The 20868-nt window shown below is 41.4% G+C and overlaps 1 protein-coding gene across 1 annotated transcript; it reads left to right on the plus strand.

Annotated features, from left to right (window-relative positions):
* The first annotated feature begins 2273 nt into the window (after positions 1 to 2273).
* On the plus strand, positions 2274 to 20457 carry stk11 (serine/threonine kinase 11). Its single transcript, XM_041949410.1, has 11 exons — positions 2274 to 2434; positions 3274 to 4251; positions 11115 to 11198; positions 11339 to 11428; positions 11736 to 11868; positions 12232 to 12368; positions 13855 to 13982; positions 15419 to 15476; positions 15673 to 15866; positions 17867 to 18111; positions 18966 to 20457. The coding sequence occupies exons 2-10, from the start codon at positions 3968 to 3970 to the stop codon at positions 18073 to 18075; spliced, it is 1317 nt and encodes a 438-aa protein (XP_041805344.1). The 5' UTR covers positions 2274 to 2434; positions 3274 to 3967; the 3' UTR covers positions 18076 to 18111; positions 18966 to 20457.
* The last annotated feature ends 411 nt before the right edge of the window (positions 20458 to 20868 follow it).

Below are 20868 nucleotides of genomic sequence, written 5' to 3' on the forward strand. Positions count from 1 at the left end.
CTGAAATGTGCTGTGAATTGTCACAGATATGTCTTTTATCTCCTCTACTTAATATGTGTATTCACTGTTTATTAAGAAATAAGTAGGAGCTAAGATAAACTGAACTTGTTTATGGTACACAGTGTGCTAAGTGCAGGTATTCATTTAGTCATCTTGATAACTGCCATCAGTATTCATTTCTCTATGGGTCTGGACAGCAGTGGGTCATTGAGTAGAGTTGACCAGGCTCAAGCAGTCAGTGGTGAGGAGGGTGACAGATCAGTGAAATCAGACCTTCAGTTTGCCATTCCCCAGGGGGTTTACACAGGATAAAAATAACCTTGAAATCCCAGCTAAGCAAGAGCCAGTCTAGTGTTGGCCTTGGAATCAGTCAAAAGCAACTTACACCATAGCAGATGCTTAACAAACGCTTTGGTTTGCTCGTAGCATTGTGCAATTTGTATGCCTCTGTGCTGGCGACAACCATGGCCAAAGTCATTGTATTTTCAAAGTTGTGCTTCTATACATTCATCCCCTTCTTGTGTACACAATATCTCAAGAACGTCAAGAGGGAATTTCATTACATCTGGGACAAACATCCACTCAGACTTAAGAGTGACCTGATTAGAATTTCAGGGTCAGCGTGCCCTCACAAAACACGTTTCATACAAATATCTCATAGTATGAAATAATGAAATTTTAGGTCCAAATGTCAAAGGTCAACTTTACTATGACGTCATAATGTTTTGCAAAAACACTTTTTTTTTTAATTTCAATTAACTTAGTCACTAATTGACATACATCAGAAAAAGAACAACAAAACGTAAAGTCAAGTCAAACCAATTCTATTTCTATATCCCAGTATCACAAATCAAAAACCTGCCTCAGTGGGCTTCAAAATCTACAGCAAGTGACGTCCTCTATTTTTAGACCCAAGACTCAGATGAGGAACCACTCTCCAATGGGCAATATGGGAAAAAACTCAGGAAGACCAACAGAGGAGGGACCCCCTTCCCTGGATGGACAGACGTGCAATACATGTTGCAATAGAAATAGACCAGCATTACAGTATACAATCACAATTCCACATTACAAACAGTAAATATTTATGAAGAATGAATTCAGGAGGATGATGAGCAACCTCGGGTGTCACCAAACAGACCTGAGCCACACAACCTCCACTCCACCATCAAGACCTGGAAGAGGACAGACTACACAGACAAACAAGAGTAAAGCTGTGGACTACAGCAGATGCTGAGCTCCAAATTACTGTCATTGCACCATGTGGCATGGCTCTCTATCGGTCCTCCATTGTACTGGTACTCCTCTGTAAAAATAATCTGATGTGAAGACAGCATGTTTCTCACTGGAAGTGATTTACTGGAATCATACATGTCAATATAGCGATAACATCCACATCGCCAGAAAATACACTTAAAACCTTTCATGAAGTCTCTGCTGCATAAATAATGAGTCTGAAAAGACATGGATGTTATCTGCAACTTGATTGGTTGGCAAAGACATACAGCTGCAATGCAATAATTCTAAATAATTGGCTATAGATTCACAGACCCTGCCTGAATTGACCTGAATTGCAGTGCCTTGCCTGGAACAGGGAAACCGGAACTGGGGCCCCCTCCAGGAACCAGACCTGGGAGGGAAGCTCACTGGCAAGCATCTGGTGGCTGGGCCTTGACCCATGGGGCTTGGCCAGGCACAACCCGAAAGAACCACACAGAGCTACCACCCTGTGGGCCAACCACACAGGGATTGGCATTTGGAGTCATAATTTCCTGTGGGTGTTGGCCTCCGCCAGGGTTGCCCCTTGTCACCCATTCTGACTGTGATATTCATGGACAGGATTTCAAGGCACAGCTGCAGCAAAGAACAGTAAAAGAAATCCTGGAAGTAGGGCCAGTACAGCTCAAAGTGGGGAGAAGGTCACAAAGTGAAAGAAAGTATGTGACCAGCTCAAATAAACGTATGTTGATCTAAATTTACATCCAGTTATAATGTGTTCAGAAAAATATTAACATAAACACCTTGTTGGAAGAGGGTACTGCAGCTGTCAATTGAAAGAGAGAGAGACAGATAGAGAGAGAGAGAGAGAGAGAGAGAGAGAGAGATCAATGGGATGATACGACTTAATGTAATTTTAAAGGCTGAATGAGTTACTGCTTAAACTCTTTATTGCCATCACTGCTTGACTCTCGTCCCACCACTGTGTGTGTGTCGGGGGGAAAGTTTGATTTGACGCATTAACGTATGGGGCTGTCAGCGCGAGTTGGGGGGGAGGTAAACAAGATGGCGACAACCTGAGTGGCAAGAGTAACACGAAGAGTCAGAAAATTGAACTGATATCTTGCTAGACCCAAGGGAAACATTTGCTACACCGAGGACGGACACACAAAGAGGAAATAAACCTGCAACTGAAACAAGATTCATATGGAGCCAGGTGAGATCCGGTATCAGGAGTTAACTTGTTAGCGTTAGCTTCTTAACTGGCTAGCTAGCAATATACATTGGAATCTGAACGGCTTACTAGCCAACGCAACTCCGGTTAGCTTGTGTTAGCTGGCAGTATTTGGTTTGTTTCTCTGGTGTCGGGGGGTGGTTTTGATGTTAGAGCTGATGTTGGTTTCGCTTTTGGGTGAACGTAGTGCGGTACAGTCAGAGAACAATGCTCGTGACTCATAATGCCGCTGCTCCACCGGTAAATGAGGTGAAGTTGGCTAACGCTAATCTTAACGTCTGGCAAAGTTGGCTAGCTAGCGCTGCATAACCACCGTTAGCTACAGTTTTGTGACGACGTTTCGGTTATCCTCCCCAGTTGTCCACCGTCAGTCCTCAACTACATTGAATTAGTTGTTGCTGTTTTAAAGCAGGCGTTTGGGTTAAAACCTGCAATGGCGACGTAAGGTGTGCATATCGAGGAGCCACAAAGTGAGAGTTAATGTTGGCAAGCTAGCATAGTTCATTCAAGCAGACGTGCTATGTTAGCTTACCAGCTATTACTTGTAAGAAAATGTTTATTTCATCTGAGAAAACCTCAATGTCAGCCGTAACCCAAATACAACTCTTTTTAATTCAAGTGGGGTGCTAAATGCCCTCTTTTATAAATTAAGACGTCTTCGTGTCTGATGTGAACCTCACAGCAAAATAGAAACCCAGTAAGGTTATCCGGTCAATTCATTTGTGGATATATTGTTCACCAAGGAGAGCTACCTTGGTTCAGAAGCAAGTGAAAGCCATGTGTATATTTTCAGTGACGTTTAGATGACCTTCTGTTTTCAGGCACCAGGCAGTAGGAACCGTGGTGGCATGGAGGACACCTGAGGACAGCTGGACTCATTGGATGGCTCAGTCGACCTCTGGGAGCCAAGCAGAGACCAGAGAGTGGACTGATTCTGCTACATGCGTTTGGCCTGTATATCTGTGCTCGGATTCAGTCCATCTGTACACACATATGTGCCCTGAGGAAAACTATGTCATGAAGTATGGAGCTTTGAGAGAAATGCTGTGCTGCATGGCCTTGAAGCAAGACTGGTTGCCTATACCTAAGGCTGTATGGTATTAAATTCATATAGAAGTCATCTGGAGTTTAAGAGAGAAGAATAGCAATTTAGAATCACAATTTTTCTGTTCAACTGCACTTGTCACAGATTTAGTACAAAATGCACAGCATGAAGCACTAACTCGGCAATGGACCCGACAGGTTCTTCTCCTCTGTTCGCACCCTTTGAGTAAAAAGAGCCCTGATGTTTACAAATTGGGATTGATCCCTCACCTCATCCCTCAACTCTCAGGCCTGATCACTCCCTCTCCCATGTTCAGTATTTTGTAATTCATATATATTCCATCTTGTGGAATTAAAATACTTGGCTCAGAGCTGAAAGCTTATCAGTGGATTACTCTCCAGCTGCAAGTGTAGCAATTTGCCAACATTTTTGCACAGGAGGCTTAAGCTGTGGCTGCTGAACTATCAGTCATGAGTACCGGCGAGCTGCATCATCTTGACTATCTAAATGAAAATGAACTGATGGAGATGGATACCTTCATTCACCGCATTGACTCGACTGAGGTGATCTACCAGCCACGGAGGAAGAGAGCAAAGCTGATAGGAAAGTACTTGATGGGAGATCTGCTAGGAGAGGGATCTTATGGCAAAGTGAAAGAGATGCTGGACTCAGAGACACTTTGTCGTAGGGCTGTAAAAATACTGAAGAAGAAGAAGCTGAGGAGGATTCCTAATGGAGAAGCCAATGTGAAAAAGTGAGTTGTTTTCTTTGGGTTTGTCAACCTGTTTTGTTTGACCCATTATCTCCCCCTTTCCTTTGCACTCTTCCTTATGACAATTTAAGTCATAACACCAGTGTCTCTGATGTTTTACTTGGGGACTGTGATTTATGCATGCAAAGATGCAAGGTCTTTTCAGGCATTGTCAGAATCCTGAGATACAATAGCATCAACTTGACTGTAATCCTTGATCTTAATGAGTTAATTAATGTGAATCTCCCCACTGAAATTTAAATGAATCTGACAACTATCAATGGGTTTCTTATGTCACAATTCAGTCACCCTTCATGCCTGTCCCACTCTCTCTTTAACTATTATTCCCTGTGCAGACCTCTTGCATATTGACCTGCAATTCAAATATTTCATTTGAAATCGCCACCAACATTTTGGATACCTAATTAGATGTTTGTTGTCTTTTCCTATTCTGACACATTAATTTTTATGTCTTTAGGAAAAATTGCAGCAGATGCCAGTCAGTCAGTACTGAAAAGTGTTGAAGTTCAGCGTCTGTTCATATAAATCAGATAGTAATTCGTATGGCAAGTTACGAAGTGCATGTGACAACGGGAACAGAGTCTCAGTCTTTACACAGAAATGTAGAGCTGTGTCACCATTTAAACAAAGAAGTCAAAATCTGACAATGAGCAGGGCTGCAAAAATTGGAACAGTTCCAGAGTTAAAATATCAATAGTATGATAAAGGAGGGAATAGTGGGATATGCTGTACCCGTGCTTCATAAGGTGTTTATACGCACTTAAGTGAATGGGTCATTGTCAGGGTTTTGCAAAACCCAGTTATGAAAACAAAACATAGACAAGAAATGTTGTTGAGGTGAAGGTAAAAAAGAATCTGGGCTGACGCAGCTCGGACTTTTCTAGAGAAACAGCAACTTTCTGCCTCCACAATTTGGCTGTCATGTCTATATATTCAAACTTTTTTCTGCATCCCCCGCTTCCTGATGAGTATCAGAAGTTTTAATCACACAGTAGTTTATTAAATATTACTCCAGCCTTTCACTGCGGGCCTGTGCTAATTATAGAGGAAGCTTTAGAAAACTGTCAAAATGAGTTCACACAGAGAAAGAAGAGCTGCAAGATGGCGTGTTTTTAGGCCACATTTAAAACGGCAGAAGAAAGATGAAAAGCCTGTGATGACAGCTCAGTAAGATTTATTTTGTTGGGATTATAGTAGGTTGTATTTATCAGGTATCCAGGGTAACTTTACTTGAGTTTATCCCAGAATATTGTGTTAAAGCTGGTCTTGGTAATGTTGGAGAAACCAGCAAGAGTAAGCTAGATTTTGAAACTATCCAACAGAAAAGCCCCATCCCTTCTCTTCAGCATCCCTCCAAACCTAATTCCCCAAAACAAATAAACGCACACAGCCTTAATAATCAGGAGTGCGTTGGGGTAAGGAGTAGTAATGAGAAAACCAGTTCATTTAATAAATACATAAACAACGCTGTTAAATGCTACAATCATATAAACATGGGCTAAATAGCCGTTATGAGCATACCTTTCAGACTTTCAGTCTGAATCAGCTAACTGGCCTGGCAGTTACTGCTGACTGCTGTGAGTGTGTGCTGTGTGCTACTGGGTTAGCTCCAGCAGCTCACTCGTTCTTTGGCTCAGAGAGGAATGCATCATAATGAACGTAAACAAGAAACATGGCTACGTTTGGTACTCACAGCTGTCAAGCTGGCATGTTAGTATTGGGACATTTTTGCTCCACTTTCTCTGACATTCTCTCGCGATTAGCTCACTATAGCTTTAATGATATATCTGCCAAGTCTTATGGAAGACTCTGGTCATTCGCAATTATTTCGTATGGGCAGAGTACACGTGGGTAGGCCGTCCAGTCATTTCATGTCTACAAACCTGCAACAGCCACAAATACCAGACATTTTTTCTCTTTTTTGTTAAAGCATTTGTTTTTTGTTCCGGTCAAGATTTAAAGAGAATTTCAACAAATATAACAAAAATTATTCTAAAATACATTACCTACCCTAGCTGTAATCGACAACCTTAAGTTCAGAAACACCATATTTCCTCTGCTCAGTCTACAGTTTGTTAGGACTGAAAGCAGACTGTCAGCAGCTCGACAGCAGCAGCTGCAGTCCTCCATCAGGGTCTACGGTGGATTCCATCAGATATAGTACTGCCTTGCTCAGAAGTGTTTTGAGAGCACTAGCAGTCCAATTCAACATTTAGTTGTGAAAAAATAGTTTTGAAGCCTAAAACAATGCTTCAGTCTAAAGTGTGTGATCTGTAAGCTGTTTGGCCGATGTTTTCAAAGTGTTGCACTGAATAATACTGAAGTGTACATGTTTCATGGACAACTGAAAAATGCAGCTGAAAAACCACAACCTGCATAGACTGGGTGTGAGAGCAATGTTGACAGGGCTGCTTTCATAGAGCTATTGTTAGCTGCTAACTATACTGCGAATTACCAAAAAGCTTCACAGTACAAAGTGCAAATGTGACGAACAGAATTTTAAACTTTGATACAATACTAACATTAAAAAAACATACTCGATGCCTCTTTCGATACCACAGCAATTATCCACACAGAATTGGATAATATTTTTTTTTTTTTTTTTTTTTTTTTTTTTTAAACACCCTTTATGAACACTGCCAAGACTCAATATATCAGAAGGGTCAGACATAACAAATCCTTGTGAGAAGGCCATTGAGAGACCTATGATGGCTCTGAACTGGGCTGCAAAGTTCTATGGCTGAGATGGTAGACACTGTGCATGCTGCAACTGTTGAAGAAAACGTCATATGGCAGTGTGGTTAGTGCTTTCCAGAACTGAAGGTAGAATGTAAAATAAAAAAAATCAAAACAGAGAGAAATCCTGGAGACAAATCTGCTGTTTGAGAGAGAGGTGCTGCTGAAGAGAAGGTTTATTTAAGAGGGAGACATCCATTCCAAACATAAAGCTACACAGGAATGACTTAAAAACAACTATGTTAATATCCTGGAATTGTCGCAACTAGACCTCAGTCAAAGCCATCATATTTGGCTGGACTTAAAATTTACTGTTTAGTGACAGTCCCCATGTTCCTTGACAGGTTAAGGTTTTGCAAAGAAGAATGGTAAAAAACTTCCAAAGCTGATACAGACCTTTTAACAAGGTGCCTTTACTAAGTTCTGATTTTAAAAGCAATGAATATTTGTGTTGTTCATTATTTTATGTTTGCTATTAATTGTGGAGATCAACTAGTGTCAGTTTGATTTTTACCAAAATGTTGATTGGCGTCAGAAATTAGTGAGAGATTAGTGATTCAAATTTTTCAAAATATTAATACAAAATAAGCAATTTTAAAAGGGTGAATACTGGGCATTGTATTACAGGTGGAAAGCTACTTAATTTTGAAAAACTGGTCCCACTCCCACCTTTTCTTGACTACTGTTGCCATAAATGTTACCCAATACCCTTTGTTGTAGCATCCTGCAGTAAATATTTCTTATACCATAAAGGATTTTTATTTTCCCTTGGATGACAGGGTTGTTAGTCTGGAGCTCTGTTGACACTTTTCTTCTTCTGAAAGCTGAAAGCTTTTTTGCCTCCTAACCAACAGTTGGTGGCCAGAGGAATTATGTTTTCGGGCTGTCTGTGAAGTACATCCATCCATTCGCCAGTTCCATTCTCTCTCATGCTATCTCAGGGGTGCCTGGAGGGAGTTTCTTCAAATTTTGCACAATCATCCACTTGGACTGAAGGATGGACTGATCAGATTTCTGTGGTCAAAGGTCACTGTGACCTCACAAAACACATTTTTGGCCATAAATCAAGAATTTGTCAGCTAATTATAACAACATTTCACACAAACATCTAACAGGATGAAATAATGAAGTGATCACATTTTATGTCCAAAAGGTCAAAGGTCAACTTCACTGTGATATCATAACTTGGGAAGAGAAGGGAAGATTGTGACCATATTTCACATTTGATCAGATACTGAATTGGTGACACTAATCCTGGTTGTCCACCTTGAAACTGTGGTGATTGTATAAATCTTCTCTGTCGCTGGGTTGAATATGCTTGTGATGGGACATCCGTATTTGAAGCGGCATCTATTATCATCGCTATAGCTTTGTGTTTCATCAGAGTCACCTTTATTCTGTCAAGCTTGTCGTAGAGAGGGTGAGAAGGGTTAGCCAAACTGACTTTGATTGTGTCCCTCAGTCTCCTCTCCACCACTGCCTCCACACTGTCAAGTTCCAACACCTAGCGGCCTTCTTTAACAGCTTATGGAGACAGCTGACCTCCAAGCCTTGATGTCACCACCTCATCACATCACCACACAAACAGAGCACTGGCTGTTACAGACTCATAGATCTGCAGGAGCCTGTTGCACACAGTGAAGGATCTGAGTGTCTTCAGGACGAATGGTCTGCTCTGTCTCTTCCTTAAGAGGTTTTCAGTGTTATGTGTGCAGTCCTGTTTTTTATTGATTCGGACCCCAAGGTACTTGTATGAGTCCACTCTCTTTTCTTCTACTCCTGGGATAATATCCAGGACAGGGGGGCTCCTGCTCCTGTGGCAGTCCATCGCAACCTCATTGGTTCTGCTGATATTGAGCTTCAGGGGATTTTTGTTGCACCATGTGATGAAGCTCCTCTGTACTCCTTTGTAAAACCAGTCTATAAGTGTAGACAGCATGTTTCTCACTGGAAATTATTCACTGGAATCATACCTGTCCATATAGTGATAGCTTCCAATTTGCCATTAAATACACTCAAAACCTTTTATTAAATTCCTTCAAAGCCTTCACTACATATATGAGTCTGGACAGACATTGATATCAGTGCAACTTGACTGGTTGGTGTAAACATACAACCGTGAGCCAGTAATTCAAATTTTTGTCCTGGCTATATTTATATTTTTAGCACAAAACTACAGTGGTAGACTGCGTGGTTGTGTCACTTTCTTAGTGAGACCACAGCCATGTCCCTTGATGTGTGAAATTGATTTATCTGTGTTTCTTTTCTTTTCTGTGCTTTTTCTTGCATATGTCTAATTTGGTGAAGGTCTTATGTTTTGCTGCCTGAGGAAGCTGGATCCTCAAGCCTGTAAAGGCCTGTCTGTGTGTGGATGCCATAGTAGCCTCCAGCCTGCCCATTCGGCTCCTGTTTAGCATTCCTGTCTGCCAAACACTTCCTGCTTTTACAGGGTTGCCATGGGGATGGGCATGCTCATACTGGCATTGATTGAAAAATGCCACTCCTGTTTCTACGGCAACTCCCTGAGAATGCCTTGCCCTTGTATGGAATGACAGGAACGCACATTGACGCAAACACATACCCTAAACTAGACAGACTCTGGTCCAGCACTGGCAGATTGTGATCAGTTGTTTATGTTGCCAATGTGTGTCAGAGTAGCTGCCATATCGCTGAGTGCTGAAATCCTTTCAGCTCTGCAGCCTGCAGGCCTTGAACACACAAGGTCTATTGGCGCACATTTGAACTCGGGGACTGCAGTGTACTGCAGTAGTCACTGTGCCTTTGTGGCAGTATTATATGATTTGTTTTATGGGAACAAGCCATGATGCAGGTGCAGCGTGGTTTGCTACATTTCAGACGTGTCATCTACACTTGCTGTTCAGCTGAACAGCAGAGATGATGTACAGCTTGAAAGGAGGCTATTCATAATGCCGTACCATATTTTAATCACAGTTCTGTTTTTATGTGTGCATGAGGCAGCTTTGTACCAGTTCAGTGATGCAGCAGTAGCTGCTTGTGTGTGTCAGTGTGCAAGCGAGAGGCTGACTCTGCCCAGAATATCCATTTGTCAGTAGTAAGACTGTGTATTAAACACAGAACTGACCCAGCTCATACAGGACAGAAAAGCTCCAAAGAGTGTTTTTGTTTGATTGTGTCACTGTAAAAAAGAAGACAGATGATGTCTCAGCACTCTAGAGACCATAAGATTTGTATTTCTTTTTGCCAAAGGCACGCTCCCTTTATTGCTTTGACCTGTTATTGTGTGACAAAGTCTAATTATAGAAGAATCAAGATTTTTTTATTTACTACAATTCTAGATACAGTATATTGACAGAGACCAAAACTTGATTCCATTTCATTTTTTTGAATTTTTTTTTATTATTGATAACATTTTCCAGAGCACATAGGGCCATCATGATAGGGTGGTGCTGTTAAGCCGAAACATTGACAGAGAAAAGTGTGTACAAGCATGTAGTTTTTCTTATTTACTGGTAGCCAGCAGTTGTGTGAACAATGTGACAGTGAGACAATGCTAATATTTGAATCTAGACACAAGATTCTCATCTTTAATTATGAGGCTAAGTCTTAGTGTTTCCTCTGTGTGTGGATGTGAGTTGTACATCTAGGGCGGTCTGTGGTTTGTACTTTGTGCGCTTCCCATCCAGATCAAAATTCATTAGTGTCCCCACTCACAGCTCTCTGATGAATGTTGAGTCTCCTGGGGGGTTTTGCCATGCTGGTGATTTAAACCTCCTCTCCTTGGGTAGCAAAGTGAACTGTCAGGTTGTCTGTCTTCATGAGACTTCTGTAATTGACTGCTGCTGCACTAAGGCAAGATCATTCTGGAAATTCTGTTGTCTGTGAATCACATTCCAGAAGAGTCTCACATTTCTTTTTACTCTTCACATTACAAATATACACATTTAATTGATTTGACTTGCCAACAATCATTGCCCCAAATGCCAGTAATGAAACCATGCTGATGTATGGGACCTTGCCTTTAACCTACATTCACAGCAGACAAGAGTATTAAACTATATATAATATAAAATTATATCTCACTCCCTCTTATGTATATTTGTTTTTTTTTTTCTTGTGTCCATTTTTAGGGAGATTCAGCTGCTAAGAAGACTCCAACACAAGAATGTGATTCAGTTGGTGGATGTGCTCTACAATGAAGAGAAGCAGAAAATATATCCTTACATTGCTAAATGAGTGCATGTGGTTCTCTGCCTAAATGTATACGTTTTTTGGTTATCAGCATTATAATTGGATCGCTTTATTAAAGGATCTGTTTGTTTGGTTTGGCAAATCCCCTTGACTCCTGACTTACGTATATGGTAATGGAGTATTGCGTTTGTGGGATGCAAGAAATGCTGGACAGCGTCCCAGAAAAAAGGTTTCCAGTATTTCAAGCTCACGGGTAAGTCTCCGTTATTCTCTCCCCTCTCTGCTCCCTCCTTTTTTCAGTCTCTCTGCTATATTTAGTTTGAGCCTCTCTGCAGCCATTGCTCCTGGCCTAAGTTTAGTTCCAAGACTGCAGGGCCTCTACTGTTACAATAACTGACCATAGACTGTGTGAATGTCTGGTTACTGCTGGAAAGCCGAGGATAAAGAAGTGAAGGTTCATCTGACTACAGTGATAAGTTGTTTAATATGCCAATTGTTTTGTGTGAAACACTTCCACTCCTCTTTTAATTGTATCCATCAACCCCTCTTTCTTTTTTAAGGTACTTTTGCCAACTCTTAGATGGCCTTGAATATTTGCACAGCCAGGGAATAGTTCACAAAGACATTAAACCAGGGAATCTGCTGCTGACCACAGATGGGGCACTTAAAATCTCCGACCTGGGAGTAGCAGAGGTGAGCACGGGCTGCAGCATAATGTTATTATGAAATGTATTTATTTTAACCATAACTTCCGGATTTCAGCAAATGAAGTATCTTCTAATACCTCTTTTTTATTTTCACACATCCCTGCTAATTGGTTTTGGTAGTATGAAATATCTAAGCTCAGTCAGTTGATGATTGTAAAATACATTTTGCCTCCATGTGTCTGCTTGCTCTGTGTTTTTATCACAGTTGCAGTTCTAGTGTAAACAGTGTTGTTTGAAGAGGAAATAGCAATAAATTATCAAGTTGTTTCAAGATTTATATTTGTGGTTATAGATGCAGAGAACCATTAACTCAAGTTCATACTAATCTTAATCATTCAATATTTTACAGGCTCTTCACCCATTTGCAGAGGATGACACTTGTCGCACCAGTCAGGGCTCTCCAGCGTTCCAGCCTCCAGAGATTGCCAATGGACTGGACACCTTTTCAGGGTTTAAAGTGGACATTTGGTCTGCTGGAGTAACACTGTGAGTATTCAGAGCCTCAGGCTGTCCAAGTTTTTGCAAGTCAGAAAATGCTTTAAATGTCTGTCCATTTTAAAGGCCCAATTATGGACAGAAGATCTGATAAGAGGTTTTAATATATCTGACAACATTATAAATTGGTTGCCTGTGATATTTAATTGTCATAGAAAAATAATCTTCCTTGAAAAGGGTACTGCAGCAGCCCAAAGTTAGTACAGCAGCAGCCCTGAAGTTAAAAGTAATACATAGTCATGCTCAAAGACACTTAAGAGACCACCATAATGATTTTCAGTCATCTCCAGAGCCTTGCATAAGTAATCACCCCCCTTGGACTTTTTCCCTAAGTCCAAGGGGGGGGGTGTATTGCGTGGTTTTCAAAATTACTTACAATTAAAAATCTAAAAAGTCTTGAGTGCAAATGTATTCAGACCCTTTGCTGTGAAACCCCAAACTAAGATCAGGTGCAACCAGTTTCCAGACTGACACAACATGTTGAAGATACTCTGGTCAGATGAGACCAAAGTTAAACTTTTTGGTCCTTGTGCAAAAGGCCATGCCACTCTGCACATGATCCTCAGCATGCCATCCCCACTGTGATACACAGTAGTGGCAGCAGCATTATGCCGTGGGCATGCTTATCACCACAAACTGGTCAGGATTGAGGGCAAGATGGATGGAGCCAAATACAGGGCGGTTCTCGAAGAAAACCTGTTTGGCAGAGATTTATCTTGCAGCAGGACAATGACCCGAAGCATCAGCCAGAGCTACACTGGAATGGTTTAAGGCAAAGAATGTTAATGTCTTAGAAAGGCCCAGTCAAAGCCCAGACCTCAATCCGATTGAGAATCTGTGGTAAGACTTGAAAATTGCTGCTCACAGACGGTCTCCTCCCAGTCTGGCTGAGTGTGAGCTTTTTTGGAAAAAAATTGCAGTCTCTAGATGGTAGAGACTACTCTAAAAGACTTTCCAGTGTATTGACTTGCGGGCCGGAGTCTAATGTTTATGCATCCAACAAAGGCCTGCTTTTTTGTCTTAATTATTGTTTGTATCACAACAATAAGTATATTTCATCTTCAGTGCTATACATGTTATGATAATCAAATGGTAAAGAGCCCAATGAAATCAATTTGCAGAATGTGGAAAAGTTCAAAGTTCATATTCTTACACCAGGCACTGTAAGTATTGTACCTGTCATACATTGGCATACACTCAGTTGTCTACCCCTAAGGTCCTCAAAAAGAGTCTTTCATGCTACTGTAGCCAAGTAATGTGTATATGTAGTGATGCTATACTGTTAAAAACAGCCAGAGCTGTGGCTGAAAGTGCCACAGCTCTGGCTACTAGATTTTAAAGAACAGTCAGCTAACACCAGAAAGGTCTATCTGAATTCATATACTATAAAAAACATATAACATTACGTAGATGTATGCAAATATTAACAGTTTGCCTGTATACACTTATTTGTTGACTCCTACTTCCATCCATTCAGATACAACATTACAACAAGTCTGTATCCATTTGAGGGGGATAACATCTATAAGCTATTTGAGAACATTGGAAAAGGAGACTACACTATTCCTGAGGAGTGTGGACCCCTCCTGTCAGACCTGCTGCGAGGTGAGTGTGGCACAGAGCTAAATGTTTTAATCTAAAGGCCAAATTATGCTTCCTCAACAACTTGTTGGCATGGCTACATACCTCGGCCCTAGTAGCTGATTTATGGTGCAATTCAGGATTAATCCATTGACTGTCGCATTGTCATCATCAAGCAATGTCATGCATTCATTTTAGCAATGGTAGTGAAAAGCTTTGCTCTTAGAGTGTTTTTAATGCAAGTGTGTTCAGCATTACAGAAAAAGTCTATTGGAAATTATAACTTTGAGATAGAATAGGACAGGTGTGGAGTGAGAGCAATAATAAATCACAAAGAAGTCCCTGCCAGTTGCACTGTGATCTTTTCTGTACGCGTCCATTAGGTGGTGCTGTGGCATCGAAAGTCGCTGTGACTGCTCAGCGTGAGGCTTCCTCCGAACAGTAGAAATCCCTCCAGCTGTTGACGTAGTTTCCATTGATCTGGAGCCAGCAGCAGAATACTAAACACTTCATAGTCAGGCATTGCTTTTCCTGAGTGGAATGCTGCAATGCTTCTGCAACTTGGAAAAACCAAAAAAAATTAGTCGAGTCTTTTATAGTGAAATGAATAATCGGCTCAATGACTATAAAGTCCAAAAAATAATAATGTTGACAAGATTATGTTTGGACCAGCAAATGAAACCCTTCAATGAAGCTAAGCGATTCATATTCTAGCTTGTTATCCTTCTTATCTTATTCTACTTACTTGTTTGAAATTACTTGGTGTCGCATGTAGGTATTTTAAACCCTGTTTCTGTTGAGGTGAATTGAATGTTTAACCATAAATAGGGAAAAAAGCTGCCACATTCTGGTGCTGTTATAACTAATCGAGCCTCCATCCCCCATTTTGTGTGAGCGTGTGACGTCTGTGTGTGATGACGCAGCACCTAAGAGATAGTCAGTCCATAATTACATGGTCTAAAATAAGCCCAGTGCCACAAAAGGTGTCCTTCAGCAGGCGTAGCACTACTATCAGCACTCTGCATGCTGCCCCTCTCTGCCTGCTGGGAGACAATTACATTATTAGGTCTGGATAGGCACTGCATCACTGCTGCCTTATCACACTGACATTCTGCTTTTCCCACACATTCAACTCACATTATGATAATTAAGGGACAATGTCTTCACTACAGTGGTACAGCTGTTATGCTACTCATATTGATATTTCCTTACTGTACCTCACTGACTCCTTAAGCTTTGCAGGATGCCTTGACACACAGTGATGAACGAGATTATTATTTGCATTAATTAATGTTCCTGGAATGAGTTTATCGTCTGTCTGCTGTTCGCTCACCCCTCACTGCTGAGGCCTCCTGCCTGTTAATGTTAAACACAAACAGAAAGAGACATGAGTGGAAAGGCTCTTCAGGATTGTTGTGATTCAGTTCATCATTGTTTGTTGTATAATGTTTGTTTTTCAGGAATGCTTGAGTATGACCCTGCGAAGAGGTTCTCCATACAGAACATAAGGCAACACAAGTGAGTGGTTTAGTCTGTGGCATTTATCATGTATTCAGTGGTGGATGGCAGTGCTTTTGTCCTGCTACTGCCAGCATATATATTGAACAGGTGTTGTGTGCAGATTTTTAAAAAAGGAAGATAAGTGAGACTCCTGACCTGCAGCATGTTGATCTGTTATTTACATGTCTGATTCCTCCCTTTCTGTCTCTTGCAGCTGGGTGCGCAAGAAACACCCTCCGTCTGAACCCCCTGTGCCCATCCCTGCCAGCGCAGAGAGCAGGGATCCTTGGCGGAGTATGACAGTGGTGCCCTACCTGGAGGATCTGCACGGTTACACAGAGGAGGATGATGATGAGCTCTACGATGGAGAGGATGAGATCATATACACTCAGGACTTCACAGTGCCAGGTAAGCGTGACATCAGGTTATTCTTACAGTTGAGCTTGAGCAGGATTTAAATGTTGATTTTGTTGTTTTGCACAATAATGAGAGCAATCAGTGATTAGTGAATGTCTTCTATGTTGTTTTGTTTAGTTCTGTATTCTTTCTGTTTGACCTTGAGAAGATGAGTAGCCTTTTGACTTTTGTCTCTCTGTCAGCTACTTCCTCTTCTTTTTTGATGACACTGAACCATTCTTCTTAGAAAAATATAGATTAGATTAATGTGGCCAAACCGCAACTGCAGTTCTACATCAAACCACTTCCTCCTGTCACAAATTTAGACTAACATCTAACTTACCCACACTCAGCTGTGGCCTCTGACTAATAGCCATAAAAAACATAATTTCTGCTCTTCTTTGCAAAGTGAAAAACAGCGACAGGAATTATTACATTTATATGTTAACATTTTGCTCATTAGTAGTCTTTCCCCACTGATGCTCGTGCTCACTGTTCAAATGAACTGACCAGTAAATATGTCTGTCACAATTCCACTCTATCAGACACTGGTTTTGTTTTTTTTTAATAGCCTGTCCATTACATTATTTGCAGTCCCACATTACACAAAATCATTTCCACAACTTACTAAAACTGCAACGCAATGAAGTAAATGAATGCAATGAAGGCGTTCTTCAAATGTCTCTCTTTATGTAGCATGACAATCAGACTGAATTACCAATTACCACGTTCATTCAGCCTGGCATTGTGTTCACATTAGCCAATTGTCTGTTGGAGTGATGGGTCATTTTCTTTTGCATGATACATCCATCCCACCACAGTCTTTTTCCGGTTGACATGGAGGCTGTGTTAGTGGTTGCCAGGATAAGTTAGGATCGGTTAACTAACTTTTTTCACATTCATTTAAGAATTATGTTGATTTTAAACTTACAACAATTTGTGTGTTAATCTCATCAATATTTGTTGCTATTTTTCTTGACTGAAGGTGGATACCAAGCTATGTAGGAAGATGAAGTCCCCATTCTTAAACTCCCCTACTAAACTCTGATTGATTGACCATTTTGACTGTTTATCCATTGGAAATCAATGACGTGTTTCTAGTCCTGAGCTGTGTGTACAAACCTTAGCAGAGTGCTCACTAACTTTTGAATGAGTAGGTAATGACAGCATTTTTAGATTTGATTTAATTTGTTTCCCCAACACTTCTTTTATCATTTTCCCCCTGATTTCAGACCCTTATATGTTGCTAGGCAACAGCCTGTCATGATACATGCAGCAGTCGGTGTTGGGTATCTAGAAGTGGTGCCCCACATAAAAACCAAACGGAGCTGCAGAATGTGAATGAAGTGATCTAAAAATAGTCCCGTTGAAATGGTTTTGGTGTGGGAGTATGAATGGTTTTCCAGGGTTCACTCCCACACATACTGAGCGCTGCCGCTCATGGGATGCTTCATATGAATGAAATAACGGGGTGTATGATAAATCAAACAACAGTTTGACCTGATGTTTCTCTTTAGCATTAGCAGTATCTAATCTCTATTCATTTTCTCCTTGTTGTTGCAGTTTTTGCAACGTGAGGACTCATGTAAAGTTTCTCACAGCCTCAGCTATATGCAGACATGCACGCACACACGCACACACACACACACACCTCTGCTCTGGAAAAGAACAATTCACATTAATGTTGGGCCCATTTTGCACTTAGTGGATTTCCTGTTGTTATAAGTTTCTATTTATCTTGTTCTGCTTGTGGTTGTCTGACCTGACATTTTGCTGGTGCTGCTGACACATGATCTTTTTCAAGGTCTCCTCTCAAGAAACATGCTTACCGTTTTTACAAAAGCAGGTCTTCCCATCAATGTTACCACTCACAGTGTGAACATGCTATTACATCATGCTTGCTTGGAAAAGCAGAGGCCAAGTCAGCACTTGTGTGACCATGTGAGATATTTGTCTTAAGTCTAATATGTGTGTGTGTGTGTGTGTGTGTGTGTGTGTGTGTGTGTCTTTAGGACAAGTGGCCGAAGAAGATCGGGATCAGGGGCACGCAGACCACAGTCCAGCTCATGCCAAGCCAGTTTGTGTGAATGGAACAGAGGGGGGGTCTCTGAACAGCAAGGCCAAAGCCGAGCGGCGATCCTCCTCTTCATCCAACCCCTCACGTAAGGGAGTCTCCACAGCCAGCAAGATCCGCAAGCTCTCCACCTGCAAACAGCAATGACCCCCTCCCCTTCCTCCTTTGGCAAAAATCCACCTGGTGAGTGTGTAGACCGCTAACAAAAGCTCAAATGCAGTTGTGCTTCAGAAGTGCTTAGAGGACACCTTTCAATACAGCAGAAAGAGGAAAGAGATTAAGATGAACAGCTAAGCGGAACAGGTGCAGCAGATTTAGAAGAAAAGATTGGAGGGATGAGATGAGAATTCGTTAGAACAGATGGAGAGGTAGAGATGAGTACTGGGCAGGAGGAGAAGGAGTAAAACCAGGGAGGGGAGAGAGGATTTGTGTTGATATTCTGCAAGCAGTGCTCTGACTCACCACCACTCCCCAGGCAACCACAGGGGCGGTTTCCCATACAGTCTCAAAAACTAGATCTGGACTGGTCTGGTCTTGGAGCATCACTTTTTCTATTCTGTCAGCATTTATCTAGATTGTAACCTTCTAGGGGTTTGTAAGTGGCAAATGGCCTCATTCAGGTGAGAAGTGGGGCAGATTTATGCTGCAAGAGCACACACAATTTTAAGAGGTTGTCCTCCTCTCTTTCCAGTTACCACCCACAGTTTGCTCTTTCAATCTCTCACAAATACTATTCACTGACAGCGTAAGGCTGTTTGTCATGGGTGCACTGCAGAGGAGATGCTGTGTATTAATTTACTCAGGCGATGACTCATCCTGGATGAGATGAAGTAGGCTGTGGGATGTTTGTCTCTCTTTTTCTCACCATGTCGATGAGTCTCTCTGTGTTAGCAGCACCAATTAGTGCTTTCGTTTTGTAATTCTGGGATACTGTTCACTTTTAACTCCGGGAAACTTGGTTTTGGTCTTGGTATGTGATGAGATGAACTAAAAATCCACCAGACGTCTGTTATACTCTGTATCTGTGTCCCTGTCAGGTTGATCTGTCCCCGTCCTTCTGTGTCCGGAGTCCTCACAGTTGTGAGAGAAGCCTGCTGACGTTAATGCCCCCATACCTCCTTGGACCACTGGCCTGCAGAGTCTTTTGAAGATACGATATAAGTGACAGGGAGGAGGAGGACAGCATGAAATGTTCTTTCTGCTCTGAGACTGAGGCACTGGCTGTGAAGATGTTTTTGTTTATTTTTTTTTCCCTTCCATATTTTGGCTCCTTTCAACTCCTGTCATCCACTTCTGTCATCTAGTCATTGCCCCTCTCCATGCTGTGATCCTCTTGGGAGGCCCAAGTGTTGCACCGGACATTACAAACACCATCACCCCTGTACCCCGCCCAACCACCCCCTCTACCCCACCTTCTGTTTCTTTGACCTTTGTTTTTACAGAACCCTAATGGCAGTTTTTAAGACACATTGTGATGTGTAAAAAATTAAAGAGGAAAAAAAAGATGACAAAAGTTATAATTCTATATTTAGATCTATGACGAGAATAATTACGATAGTACTCTACTACCACCAACATAAAAAAAAACTGCATGCTGTACAGAGCTGGAAGAAAGGGAACGTGCTTGGTTTGGACAGACTGACAGACTGAAGCCTTGAAATCCACCGCTGACCTGTTGGGGATTTTTGATTTCCATTTAGGTTTTTTCTTTTTCTTTTTTCCAATGAATATTTTTTAATTATTATTTATATAAAATATGTCCCAAACAGGCTGTTTTGTTGGATGATCCTTTCTGTTTAACTTTGAGTTGAGCATATTTTTATTATGCAATACACCTCAATGGTTTATGTCCCGTTTTTTGTTTATTATTATTTCACGTGTCCTTCACAAGGTTATACTTTGTTTGGAATACTCCGCTCAGCTTTCTCTGATGTCTGCAGCTAGTTTGTAGTAGAATATCAAGAGGCGATGCCGCTCAGCTGCAGGCGGTGTGCCATCACCCACTCGCCTGTTCTCCGGCGACGCTCTTTGTTGTGCCGATCACATCAGTGGGAGCCCTGCCCCCCTCTTACGCAGCCAAGACCATCATCAGCCCCTCGCTGGGAATAGATCAGAGAGCAGGTGAGTCACTACTCTGAGGGAGGGAGAGAGCAGTGCTTATCACGTCAGCAAGGTCGACAAAGAGGTTCTCCGCTCGACAAGACACACAAGGAGAAACGTGGGGAGGATGACTAGATCTCACATTGGCAAGAATATTTCAGCAGTATGATAAGTATGTGAGGACGTCTTTTGCTTTCTGTTCTCATGGTAATGATTCTGTTGTTTTGACAGTTTCACACAGTACATCGGCTTACATGAATCACATTACAACAGCATCAAACCACGGGTGAGGGAGTCACTCTTTTTTTCTTTTCTTTTTTTAATTCAGAAAACTGTTCAGTCCAAAATTAATGTGTGCCTCAGTTGGTCCCACAAGGTCTAGCCTTTGTCAAGGCTGCAAGACATTTGGATTTTCTGCACTATGAGGTTTACAATAAAGCAGATGGTTCACCATGAATGACAAAGATATGAGTTTCATAAGATACACACACGTACATGTACTGTAGCTCAAACTCAAGTCGTGCGACAGGAAAAGGAACAAGCCGCACCTACCATTGCAGTTTCCCAGGTGACAGTGCTCATCGTACAATATAACATGCAGCAGTTCTCATGTTGAAGAGATAAAATTTGACATGAATGCAGAATGAATAATTACACTTTACACCCATACTGAACAGAGTGGAAAGAAAGCCTGTGAGATCGCCAGGTTTTAATGTTAAGACACAATATCTGCAGAATATTAAAAGGTAAGGCTGACAATAGTCTATGTTTTCTTGATGTCAACAAATTAAGACAAAACTGATAGGTGTGTGTTTGTGTTGATATTATTATTTTAAAATG

The sequence above is a fragment of the Chelmon rostratus genome, chromosome 12, assembly GCF_017976325.1.
Source record: "Chelmon rostratus isolate fCheRos1 chromosome 12, fCheRos1.pri, whole genome shotgun sequence".
NCBI classification, from domain to species: domain Eukaryota; kingdom Metazoa; phylum Chordata; class Actinopteri; order Chaetodontiformes; family Chaetodontidae; genus Chelmon; species Chelmon rostratus.

Coding starts and splice junctions, on each gene's coding strand:
- stk11 (XM_041949410.1), top strand. CDS start 3,968: ATGAGTACCGGCGAGCTGCATCATCTTGACTATCTAAATGAAAATGAA. Junction 13,983..15,418: donor CCTGTCAGACCTGCTGCGAG/GTGAGTGTGGCA, acceptor TTTGTTTTTCAG/GAATGCTTGAGTATGACCCT. Junction 15,477..15,672: donor CAGAACATAAGGCAACACAA/GTGAGTGGTTTA, acceptor TGTCTCTTGCAG/CTGGGTGCGCAAGAAACACC.